This window comes from Molossus molossus, unplaced genomic scaffold (genome assembly GCF_014108415.1).
Source record: "Molossus molossus isolate mMolMol1 unplaced genomic scaffold, mMolMol1.p scaffold_m16_p_11, whole genome shotgun sequence".
Classification (NCBI taxonomy): domain Eukaryota; kingdom Metazoa; phylum Chordata; class Mammalia; order Chiroptera; family Molossidae; genus Molossus; species Molossus molossus.
The window spans coordinates 55,481,139-55,494,528 of record NW_023425346.1 but is presented as its reverse complement, the minus strand read 5'-3'; the positions used below and the strand labels follow the sequence as shown (position 1 = coordinate 55,494,528).

At 37.4% G+C, this 13,390-nt stretch overlaps 1 protein-coding gene across 1 annotated transcript in view; it reads left to right on the top strand.

Annotated features, from left to right (window-relative positions):
* The first annotated feature begins 6,046 nt into the window (after window positions 1-6,046).
* The window catches only part of PLCL1 (phospholipase C like 1 (inactive)), a 68,319-nt gene continuing 60,975 nt past the window's right edge, over window positions 6,047-13,390 (top strand). The window contains exons 1-2 of the mRNA XM_036254836.1: window positions 6,047-8,498; window positions 10,787-10,990. Coding sequence (XP_036110729.1) covers window positions 6,078-8,498; window positions 10,787-10,990 — 2,625 coding nt within the window. The 5' untranslated portion in view covers window positions 6,047-6,077. The remainder of the gene's footprint in view (window positions 8,499-10,786; window positions 10,991-13,390) is intronic.

The window sequence follows — 13,390 nt, the reverse complement described above, 5'->3', positions numbered from 1 at the left end:
ACCGGAAATCTACCATAGTCAAAAGTAAACTTAGGTCCTCTTCAACTTCACCTCCCCTGGTATTCCATGTCTCAGCAACAATTCCAAATTCACCTCTCATTCAAACCAGAAAACTAGGAGTAATCCCAAACCTAGTCAAGACCTGATTTTATCTCCTTTTTCTTGATACTTCCCACTTCTCTCCATCCTTTTATTAGTCATCTTCCTTGGGCCACCAACGTGTCTTTCCTCAATGTGATAGTGGTCACCTGCTGTACTGTCTTCATTTTTATACATATTATATCATTTCAGTGCATGTCCAGAGAGGTCTATCTGAGATAAAAATCAGACCATATCAGTTTTTCCAACTCTACAATGTGCTAGTCCCTGGATCAGTAGGTATCTACTATTGTTTGTTAAATTAATGAAGGAAGGATGGAGACCAGAGGTCTCTCAGTATTCAAGGTTGGAGCCCATTTGGATTTTGGACTATATTGTCCACAATCCTTTGAAGATTTCCTGTATCAGCCAAAACTTTGTTTCTGAGTTTTGCTTGGAAGTGCATAAAACCAGGATGAATATGGTTAGTATAGTGTTATAGGTTGTCTATAAGAACAGATATAATTGCCTGGCTGGTGTAGCTAGTGGATTGAGCATTGTCCCGTGCACCAAGAGGTCACCAGTTCCATTCACAGTCAGGGCACATGCCCGGGTTTCGGGCCAATCCTCAGGAGGGGGTGTGCAGGAGATAGTCGATCAATGTCTCATTGATGTTTCTCTCTCCCTTTCCCTTCCTCTCTATCTAAAAATCAATAAAAACATATTTTAAAAAGAGAACAGATATAATCCTTACTGTGAAAATAAGATTTATGTGCCTATATTTTATTGTCTTTTAATTATAACTTAGTAAATTTTTATGTGAAGACTTTTTAAAAGAGTCTTCAGAACTAATTTTTCACCCCCTCTTACACTAAGAGAGAAAAGTGAATGTCATTTTGAGAAATCTGAATTTATGTGGCTGGATTTCTGCATTATAAAACGATTACTTCTACTCACAGTCTGACAACTGGTGTTTGATTCTTTAGGGTTTTGTAAATTTGTTCTGTTTTAACAAAAAATACTTTTAGAACTCTTCACTTTTTAGAAAACAACTTGCCAAAAAAAATAAAAGAATATGTGACAATATAATTAGATGTTTGAATATGATCATCAGATCAGAGGTAGGGAAATGTGGGTATGATGTTTTCTGTATTCTTAAATTTTTGTGCAATGATTCAGTATGCTCTTTTTTTTGGTGATTAAATTATATATAACATAAAATTCACTATTTTAAGTATACATTCTGGTAGTAGCTATATTCACAGTTCTGTGCATCTTTATTGTACTTTTCCCTGAAATTGTTATGTTAGAATAATTCAGTAGTTTCGTGACTGAGACCCAAAGCCGTGCTTGTATTGAATAGCAGCGGAGTTTCTTTGGGGCTTATTAGTGTGTTGTGAAGAAAAAATATTTTGGTTGTTAAGTTTTTTGTCAAGAAACTTGTAGCATGTCCAACTATACTGGTCTTACAAAAGAAAAGCCAGTGGGAACTTATGAAAACAAACCTAGTAGTTTGGCTTATTTCAATGTTTATTTTTTTTTCCATTTTAGTTTAGCTAAACATGTTTAGGGAGCTATAAAGCTTTCACTGTGGTATGGAAATATCATTGAATTATGATTCCTAACAGTAGATAAGCAACAATGTAGAAAATAATGCAGATTTAAAAAATCAAAACATTTGTACATTTCCCCCTAATATTTTGAAATTATTTCTAAGATTTGAAATCAACCCTTAGATCATGAAATTAGATAGAAATTATCTTTATGATATGATATGAATATATTAGAAAAAGTACTCATAGTCAAATCAATGTCTTATATTGTCTTAATAAAAGAATAAAACATTTGCCCTGGCCAGTTTGGCTCAGCAGTTAGAGCGTCGGCCTGCGGTCCTGAGAGACCCGGGTTCGGTTCCCGCTAAGGGCACGGACCTCGGTTGTAGTTTGTCCCTGGCCCTGGTTGGGTTGTGCGGGTGGCAACCACTCGATGTGTCCCTTTCACATCGATGTTTCTCTCTCTCTCTTTTCCTCTCTCTCCCTCCCACTCTATCTGAACAAAAAACAAAAAAAAAGAATGTCCTCGAGTGAGAATTAAAAAAAAAAAAGAATAAAACATGTGTCTACTATATTACTATTTATGAGACTTCTCGACTCTGATTATTAAACCCTTTATATAAAATATTGATTAATTTATGAAAACAATAGATAAAAAATTATTATCTGAAAATGTTCAGAGACCATATAAACAAAATTTGGTCTATTTGTTTTATTATTTAACCTTGTTAAAGGTGATCCCTTTTTGCAAAATGATCATTTGGAAAATAAAACACAGAATGTTAGGAAATAGGTCTTAGCTCTATGCCTGACTAATTCTGGGACCCCACTAGAATACGAGGTTGAACTTGAATTGAGGGGGCAGAGGCATCACAATGTGCTGTTCATACTAATAAATTCACACCTTTTTGGTAAGCTGCTCTAAGAGAAATTTTGTGGGAGAATTGGTACGTTAGCCTTTAACCTTCATTCTAGAGTGAGGAAGTTTAGCTTTGAGATAAACAGGAAGCACTTGTACTTTATAAAAATCTTTCGGCTAGACCTGCTGGCCACTGGAGTCAATTCATTCATCTAATCAGCTGAAAGCTGACAGGAGCACACCTGAACTGATAATGAACTTGGTTTCTCTTAGAAAGTACCTGTCTTCTCAATATACAGATAACTGCAATGGATTTGTTCTCCTTTTGTCATCAAATATTTTTTGCATTTATCAACAAGGAATATCTCTAACCAATACGTCTACTTTCTTCAGTTGGAGATATTCCCTGTCTGTTTACCTGAATAGTCTTCCTTCCTCACCAACAATCTGCCAACATCTTCCTGAGGGAAGTAAAGATTTGGGGGGATAGGGCTTGGCAAAGAGGCCATGGTGGTGAAGAGGCTCAGAGGGGATTTGGAGTCGTCTGCCCTTCCTATCCACTCTAACAGTTTCCATTTCCCCTCCTCCCAACTTTTCAGAGCTATTGCATAATATGGCCACTAAGAGAATAGACCTAGAGAAATATCAGAGTCCTGAAACTTTTCTAGCATATCTTGAATAGAAATAATCTTGTCTCTAGCCAACAGCAGACAAGCTAATTATTTGTTCACATGTGCTATGATCATTTTTTTGCTCACTGGGGCTTTGTAATAACTTTGGATTTTGTCCTTTGTGAAATGACAATCTCAGATCATATCTTTTTCATTGGTTCCAAGTTTTAAGGCATTTGGGGATATGTTTTATAATCATGCAGGATTTGCAAGTCAAAGCAAAAAAAATAAGTGTTATGGGGCAGGTGGATTTTTTTTTTTTAGGCTAGATATAAAACATTTATCTCTTGAAGGCTTAACTTACTAGGAGAGAAATTATCTTGACTTACAGAGATTTAAGGAGATTTCTCCACAAAGAAGAGAGGCTTATCAGATAAATCTCTTCTGACGGCAGTACTTTTGTTCTCAAAAACAAACAGTGGCTCAAGTCAGAAGTAGAACATTAGACTGTGAAGGTTGGCATACTAATGTATAGGTTAAAGGAACTATATACATGCACTTAGAGGAACACTAATTTCCCATCTGAAGTTTGTTAGAAACTATTAGAGGTTTTATAACTCTGTTGACAATAATCTTATTTGGAACATGATCTGCTTATATAAAAATAATTTTTAATGTGAAAACTCTCATTAGCTTAAATGACTAGTTAAATGGCAGCTTTAAAAGCTGAGTCACAGTCTAATTTACCCTCCCAATTCACAGTTTCCCCCTCGGTTTTACTTGCTAGATTAATCCCATCTCAGCAGTGCCATTAGGTGCCTGCCTTGATGGTGTGGAAAAATACACATGAACATCTGATATTTCTGAGCATGTGGGTTGTGACGAATTTAAATGTGTTCTCACAGTGCATCTGCAGATAAACAGTTGTTTTTAACTTAAGGATGAGGAATTTGACCACTATGGGATAATTAAAAATAACAACTCTCTGGAAAAGAGGAACAAAGTTCTTAAATGCCAGGGCACCAATAGGCAAGATTCTGTAATCTAAATGGGGTAATTTATATCTTTGTCACTTAAAAATAGGTATGTATTTGAGTTAATAAATCACCCCAGCAACATTCTATAACTAAAGCAAAATTTGTTTCCTTTTCACAGGCAAGATTTTAGTCAATTAACTAATAAATCATCCTGCCTTTTCCCAAATCATAGGATAGGGAGGCACTGACAGGCAAGGTCATGATTAAATGAGACCTTAGAGAAGAGATTGGACACCGTTTTATAAGGATAAAGGCGAAGGAGACAGCCTGGACTACTTTGGCTATACTTTCCAGTGTTTAAAATAATAGTGGCTATTTTTAAATACTTCCTGTTTATCCTGAACATTTGTCATAGATGCTCAAAGGTCAACATTAATTAATTAATTAATTAATTAATCTCTTGATAACCTCTAATGTCCTGGTTGGTACCTACTGATGGTCTTCCAGTGATGATATTTTTGAGGAAATGTTTTTCTTCCTTCAAACAAGAGTGACCTTATAAGCACTTACAGTTTACAAAGAATAGATGTGCATTTTCTCTTTTGAGCCTCATAATAGCATTCTGTTATGTAGAAGGATTACTAATTCCCATTTAAAAGCAGAAATAAAGATTCAGAGAGGAAAGCTAAGTGACTTACAAAGGTCATATATCTAGTGAGAGCAATAATCACAGCTTGAGACTCGTTATGAAGGACAATGCCTTGTGCACGCTACTTTGCTGCCTCTTTGGTAGGCTTATAAAATTGGGCACTACAAACATGCAGTCAGGTGCTTTGGGGAAATTTGTTCCTGGGAGACTGTGTGGTTGGAAGCATGATTAACTTGAGTTTATGGTCTGAACAGAGGAAAGTATAAAGAAATACCCAGTTCATAGAGAAGGCCTAGATACACCCAAGAAGGAAAGAGCCACAAGAAATCATTAACCTGTAGAAGATACACTAATCTGAATGGATGAAATTTGATGCCGTTAGCATGTTGTTTAGGGAAGGGTGAAATGGGGTGAGGAGACCAGGATTCTAAGACTAAGTACCAAGGACACTTACAGACATGGGTAAAGGCAAGGTGCACGTGTTCCCTGTGAACGCTATGGCAAAAGGCTTTGGAATTTAATTTACATTGGAAGAACCTTAGAAGTTAGTGGAGCTATTCATATATCTGCTTGGTTCTAAGTCGTGGCTACTAACAGCATTAGGCTGAGATGCAGGTGTGAATTCTCATTACGCTCATTTAAATTGTTTACCTCAGTCTGAAAATGTGCTCAAGTGAGAGTCATTTCTCTACCGTTAGCTCTCCATCTGACTTTCGAGACACATAGTCTTCAAACTAGTCTGAGGGAAAAAAATAATTCTCAGTTAAATTGTAATCCCTTTGTAATATGAGGATAAAAGGTAATTTTTAGTTAAGCTGTATTGTAAGTTCTTTGTGATGTAAAGTATGGTAAAGGTAAAATCTTTTATTTGAACTAGTTTTAAGTGTAAAACTTAAATTGTTGCAAAGTGTAAATAAGGAAAACTTTTAGAACAAATCTAGTTTTCTTTCACATATCCGTAGGGACTTAGCTAGGCTGTTAAAGTACCAGCATGTAGAGTTTCTTACAAAGTCTGCTTACATGAGCAAATAAGAAGGATTTGTAGTTAATTTAATAGTACTTGATTTTTCTTCAAAGAACACACAAGCATTTGAAAAATCAGTTTTTTTTTCTGAACCCAATAATATCATTTTTCTTGTCAGTTTCTCTTTTCTGAAACAGCGGACAGGTAAATTTTAGGCTGGCCTCTGTCCAAACAATCATAATATCTGCATGGAGTCCAAGGAGTTCAGAGTGTTACTGAATTTGCCTATTTTCTAAACAAAGTTGATTCATTATTTTCTAATTATTTTACAGGACCCTTCAAACCAAAAAGGTGGTGGAAGAAAGAAAACCGTGTCTTTCAGCAGCATGCCATCGGAGAAGAAAATCAGCAGCGCCAGCGACTGCATCAGCTTCATGCAAGCCGGCTGCGAGCTGAAGAAGGTCCGGCCGAATTCTCGCATTTACAACCGTTTCTTCACTCTGGACACAGACCTCCAAGCTCTTCGCTGGGAGCCTTCCAAGAAGGACCTTGAGAAAGCTAAGCTTGATATTTCTGCCATAAAAGAGATCAGACTGGGGAAGAACACGGAAACATTCAGGAACAATGGCCTTGCCGACCAGATCTGTGAGGACTGTGCCTTTTCCATACTCCATGGGGAAAACTACGAGTCTCTGGACCTAGTTGCTAATTCAGCAGATGTGGCAAACATCTGGGTATCAGGGTTGCGGTACCTTGTTTCTCGAAGTAAGCAACCGCTTGATTTCATGGAGGGCAACCAGAACACACCAAGGTTCATGTGGTTGAAAACTGTGTTTGAAGCAGCAGATATCGATGGGAATGGGATTATGTTGGAAGACACCTCTGTGGAGTTAATAAAACAACTCAACCCTACCCTGAAGGAATCCAAGATCAGGTTAAAGTTTAAAGAAATCCAGAAGAGCAAAGAAAAGCTAACCACCCGAGTGACGGAAGAGGAGTTTTGTGAAGCTTTTTGTGAGCTTTGCACCAGGCCGGAAGTGTATTTCTTACTTGTACAGATATCTAAAAACAAAGAATACTTGGATGCCAATGATCTGATGCTCTTTTTAGAAGCCGAGCAAGGAGTCACACATATCACTGAGGATATGTGCTTGGATATTATTCGGAGATATGAACTTTCTGAAGAGGGACGTCAAAAAGGGTTTCTCGCAATTGATGGCTTTACCCAGTATTTGTTGTCACCAGAATGTGACATTTTTGATCCCGAGCAAAAAAAGGTTGCCCAAGATATGACCCAGCCGTTATCTCACTACTATATCAACGCCTCTCACAACACCTATCTCATAGAAGATCAGTTCAGGGGGCCGGCTGATATTAATGGGTATGTTAGAGCTTTGAAAATGGGCTGTCGAAGCATTGAACTCGATGTAAGTGATGGTTCAGACAATGAACCAATCCTTTGTAATCGAAACAACACGTCGACACACCTTTCCTTTCGAAGTGTCATTGAGGTGATAAACAAATTTGCCTTTGTTGCTTCTGAATACCCACTCATTCTGTGCTTGGGGAACCATTGCTCCCTACCACAGCAGAAGGTAATGGTTCAACAGATGAGAAAGGTCTTTGGCACTAAACTCTATACCGAAGCACCTTCGCCATCAGAATCCTACCTCCCATCACCAGAAAAATTAAAAAGAATGATCATTGTGAAAGGAAAGAAATTGCCTTCTGGTTCAGATGTTTTAGAAGGAGAAGTAACAGATGAAGATGAAGAAGCTGAAATGTCTCGAAGGATGTCAGCAGATTACAACGGTGAGCAGAAACACATCTGGCTGTGCAGAGAGCTTTCTGATTTGGTGTCTATTTGTAAATCTGTTCAGTACCGGGATTTTGAACTGTCTATGAAAAGCCAAAACTACTGGGAAATTTGTTCATTTAGTGAATCAGAGGCCAGCAGAATTGCAAATGAATACCCAGAGGATTTTGTCAATTATAATAAGAAGTTCTTATCAAGAATCTATCCAAGTGCCATGAGGATTGATTCCAGTAACTTGAATCCACAGGACTTCTGGAACTGTGGCTGTCAGATTGTGGCAATGAATTTTCAGACTCCAGGTCCAATGATGGACCTTCACACAGGCTGGTTTCTTCAAAACGGAGGCTGTGGTTATGTTCTAAGGCCATCTATCATGAGGGATGAAGTTTCTTACTTCAGTGCAAATACAAAGGGCATTGTACCTGGGGTGTCTCCTGTAGTTCTTCATATCAAGATCATCAGTGGTCAGAATTTCCCAAAGCCCAAGGGAGCTTGTGCCAAAGGGGATGTCATAGATCCCTACGTGTGCATAGAGATACATGGACTACCAGCAGACTGCTCAGAACAAAGAACTAAGACTGTACAACAAAACAGTGATAATCCTATTTTTGATGAAACTTTTGAGTTTCAAGTTAACCTCCCTGAGCGGGCCATGATCCGCTTCGTCGTTCTGGATGATGACTACATCGGGGATGAGTTCATAGGGCAGTATACGATACCGTTTGAGTGTTTGCAGCCGGGGTACCGGCATGTCCCCCTGCGCTCGTTCGTGGGTGACGTCATGGAGCACGTGACCCTTTTTGTCCACGTAGCAATAACTAATCGCAGCGGAGGAGGAAAGGCGCAGAAGCGCAGCCTCTCGGTGAGGATGGGGAAGAAGGTTCGAGAGTACACCATGCTCAGGAATATCGGTTTGAAAACCATAGATGACACCTTTAAAATAGCAGTTCATCCCTTACGAGAAGCCATAGAGATGAGAGAAAATATGCAGGTAGGAAAAATCCCATACACTCCTTCCTGATCCCTCCTTATTTTGATCCTACTCTTACCAGTGAACATTGTGATTTAGAAATGATCTGATTCTTCAGATAATTATCCGTGAGGTGGTATATACCCAATACCACTGAACGAAGTTCGGTTTTGCCTTTGATGAAGCAGATGAATTTTACGTTTCTAATTGTAATGCTGTGTTAAATTTGGGCTGCACTAAGCCAGCTAATGAAGTATCAAGGCCTCAAAATGCTGCATATCTATTAAGTATCCCTAGTACATAACTAAACTGATATATGGGAATGTATATTTAAAATGTGAAAAGAATAGAATAGAAAATATTATATATATAAAATATGTATGCAAACACATGCATAATCATTACAACTATATATATGTATATGTATATATATATTATTTGCTGATATGAACATGGAAGGGAATTTGAAGTCATATAAAGCAAATATAATGCCTATTAGTTTTTTTTTGTTTAAATGTACAACAATAATAAATTACTTCCCACAAGAGCAAACAAAACTAAAAAAACAAAAATGAACTTGTTGAAAACTATTTAGTTTTCTCTTAGAAATGTGGTCTAATGGAAAGAATATAGATTTTTGGAATAAACTTTATCCTCTTGTGATCTTAAGCAAATTATTTTAGGTTTCTCATCATCAGTTTTCTTCACATAAGGAAACAAAAATGGTCCTACTTACATCACAGGATTATTATGAGAATTAAATGAGAGTATAGATAGATTGCTCAGTCTCTGCATATAGAAAATTAATGTTAGTTTCCTTCCTTTCATTAATTATTCTAACTGGAGATGGCTGCAAACTTCTTTTTTCTATATCATTTAATATAACTATTCTAGGCTCATGGAACTGTGAAGCTATCAAACAACGAGTACTCACTAAGTCCCTACAATGTGCGAGGTGTCGGTTTGCAGAAGCAGCAGTGGTCTTGTCTGAGAGCAAAATGAGAGGAATATTTTTCAGTGCTCCTTTAGCTAACATTTTAATGGTAACCCTAGCCAAAAAATCCCTAATTTTAAGATAGAAAACAAGCTTTAAGAGATTAAGTAATTTCCCAAATATTGCAGTTAATAAATAGCAATGTTGGGCTGTAAATCCAGAATCGCCTACTATTCCATGATCATTCATGGTTTTTAGTTATGCGATGCTGAATCCCACACCCACCGGTTGGTAAAAAAATTATTTTTATATTATTTCACAGAGAAATTCTGAGATAGGCTTAAAACAGTTTTAAATAGCCAAAATGCCAAAAAGCCAAAAAATATATATATAATATATAAATCACGCACACTTAGATTGTAAGGATTATTTAAAAATAACGTCTTCTACTGACTTTTTCTGACAAAATTCTGTAGCTAATACAAATCCCTATATTACATTAGTTATAAATCAGTTTTAAACCCAATTTTACATGTTAGAAGTAGATTTTATATATTTCTGTATAATTCTTGAAATGTATCCTTTGCATACATTATGTATTTAAAATACATATTAAGGAGAGTTGACTATGGATGAAGTTTTTCCAGGTAGTATTGATAATTTATATAATCTCAACATAAAGCCTTTGGGTTAAGGATTATGTGGAGCCCAATCAGCAGAGAAACGAGTAGCATCGTTGTCACTACATTCATGAGGCACACATTAGGTACTGTTCACCATTAATAAAACAGGATAGTAATAATTCTTACTTCAGATGATTTTTTAAAAGCCTGTTGCATGGACACATGCAGCTCTTGATGGACTGTGTTTCAGTATGTGTGTCTGTCAGTTGCATTTCTGTTGGGATGACAAAGGAATGCCATTGATGGTTAGTCCAAAGGTGGGTGGTGAGTAATAGCAGCCTGCTGCCTTGACTGGAAAAGCTCAAAGGAGATGCACTCTACTGTGCAACCACTGACATGTCTTAATGACCATCATGATACAAATCAAATAAGATATTCGTGACCAGCCAGTGCTAATTTGTGTGAATATCCCAGTGCTCTGCTTTGAAAAGCACTGTGCAGCCTTGGGGCATACTCTGCTTTGCTTTGGGGCATATTTGTGGCAGTTACTAGAAACTGAGGAAGATGAAGTATCATAGTGAATTAGCTCTGTGTTACCTCTGTGCATATCACAACATTTCTGGTTGGTTATAATCTAGTTTGCTTCAAGTTTACGGCTGTGCTTTCAATGAACGTACTTTTGTGTAAAGTAAGAAGTGCCACGGTGATGTGTCCTGTGGTCAGAGTGTAATTCCACGTTTTCTTCCCCCCAGAATGCCATAGTGTCTGTTAAGGAGCTGTGTGGACTCCCTCCGATCGCCAGTCTGAAGCAGTGCCTGTTGACTCTGTCCTCTCGGCTGATCACTAGTGACAATACTCCCTCAGTCTCTCTCGTGATGAAAGACAACTTTCCTTATCTGGAGCCTCTGGGGGCAATTCCAGATGTGCAGAAAAAAATGCTGGCGGCTTATGATCTGGTAGGAGATTTTGACTCTGTATTCCTTATCTGTGCGTGTGGGAAATCTTATGGCAGAGGCTCTTTTGTGTATCTCTGATGAATAACACAGAGTGATTGCCTTTGAAAACCGAACTGGGGACGGCAGCAGAGCCAGCCCACAGCTTCCCCGCAGCCCCAGTGGAGACCTCTGAGGCTGTGCTTGACCCCAGGGCTCCACAGACTGCACATGGAAAATCTCTGCTTTAGCGAAGAATGAATTATTGATTAAATCCTCAAAAGCATATGTATCTCATCATCTAAATGACTTTAGCCTACAATAAAACCATTTAATTGCATACCCATAGGAAGTAAACTTAAGCCTCTGTGCTGCCTTATGATGGTTGAGACAAAATATTTTTTAGGAATTTATATTTTTAAGCTAACACTTTTCTCTAATTTCCTGAATATATAATGGATTTATGTAGCAATTAATTTTAAGAATAATTATATTTTTGTGTTTTCTTATTCCATAAAAAAATTAAGAAATAACAAACTGGGAAAAATTATAATGTGTAAGCCAGATAAAGTAAATATCCTTAGTCTGGCTGGTGTGGCTCAATGGTTGAGCATCAACTCATGCACCAGGAGGTCGCCGGTTCGAGTCCTGGTCAGGACACAGGCCCAGGTTGTGGGCCTGATCCTCAGTGGGGAGGATACAGGAGGTGGCCAGTCAATGTTCTCTCTCACTGATGTTTCTATCTCCCTCTTCCTCTCACTTCCTCTCTCTCTCTAAAATCCATAAAGGAAAAAAAAAAAAAATTAAAGTAGATATTCTTAAAATAGAAAGAGTATTTAAACATTGATAAGAAAAAAATCTGGGGGAAAAAGTCTTACATTAGTCAGGATCATGAAACTAAAATGCAAGCCAGTTATATCTAAAAAATACAAAGGTTTCTTCCCTCTCATATAAAAATCTGGAGACCAGTCATCCAAGGTGGCACTTCTCCAAAGTTTTTAGGAACCTAGACTTCTTCTAGCTTTTTGCTCCACCATCCCATGGTCCAAAATGGCTGCTGAAGTTCCAACCATAACATCTAATTTTAACCAACAAGAATGATAAAGAGGAAATATAAGGCATATCCTTTCCCTTTAAGGAAATTTCCCTGAAATATCATAGATAATTTTTGCTCATATTTCAGCCTGGAGTTGACACATAGATACACTTAGATGCAAAGGAGGATGGGAAATGTCTTTATTTCCAATGTTCAACTAAAAATCATCTCTTCTGTTACTAAGGAATAAAGGGATAAGAGGTATTAGGGGATTACAAACAGTCTTTGTTTCAGACGTGTACAGGCAATTCATGTGTCTCCTCCCCCTAAAAGTATAATGGAAATGTAAAAACATGTTTAACCTTAAAATAAGTTTTTAATTAAAAATATCAAAGAAATGTTGTGAGATACATTCTCTCTCCATTAAATTGATATTTGAAAAAAAAGTACCTCTGATAAAGAATTTAAGGAAATAGCCCTGGCCGGTTTGGCTCAGCAGTTAGAGCATCAGCCTGCGGTCCCGAGAGACCCGGGTTCAGTTCCTGCTAAGGGCACGTACCTCAGTTGCAGTTTGTCCCCAGCCCTGGTTGGTCGTGTGGGTGGCAACCACTCGATGTGTCTCTTTCACGTCGATGTTTCTCTCTCTCTCTCTCCCTCCCACTCTACCTAAACAAAAAATGGAAAAATCTCCTCGGGTGAGGATAAAAAAAAAATTAAAAAAAAAGAATTTAAGGAAATAGGTACTACTATTCATTTACCTCTAGTGGGAAAATAAGTTGATATAATTTACAGGGACAAAAATTTGGGAATAGAATTTAAAATATTTATCTCATTTGATCTGTGTATTTCCTTTCCAGGGAATTATTCTAAGCCAACAGATTTGTATATAAACATTTTTATTTGAAAATGTCGACACAGAGCTTGGGTGGTGTGGCTCAGTGGATTGAGCATTGTCCCATGGACTGAGAGGTACCAGTTTGATTCCCAGTCAGGGCACATGCCCAGGTTTCAGGCTTGGTCCCCAATGAGGGGTGTGCAGGAGGCAGCCAATTGATGTTTCTCTCTGACATCAATGTTTCTATCTCTCTCTTCCTTCTTCTCTCTCTAACAAACCAATAAAAACACATTTAATAAAAATGTCAACATAGAGGGATTGGCTAACTAAAATAATAGTAAACCCTATTATGGACCCCTTTGAAACCATCCATTGGAAGAATATATAATGATGTGGAGAACTTATACTATATTTTGTGAAAAACTCTGGTTCCAAAAATATACTCTCTAGTATTTAAACTATATTTATATGTATACACATCTAAACTGTTTTTAATTTATTATTATTTTTTTAATCCTCACCCAAGGATATTTTTTTCATTGATTTTTTTTTT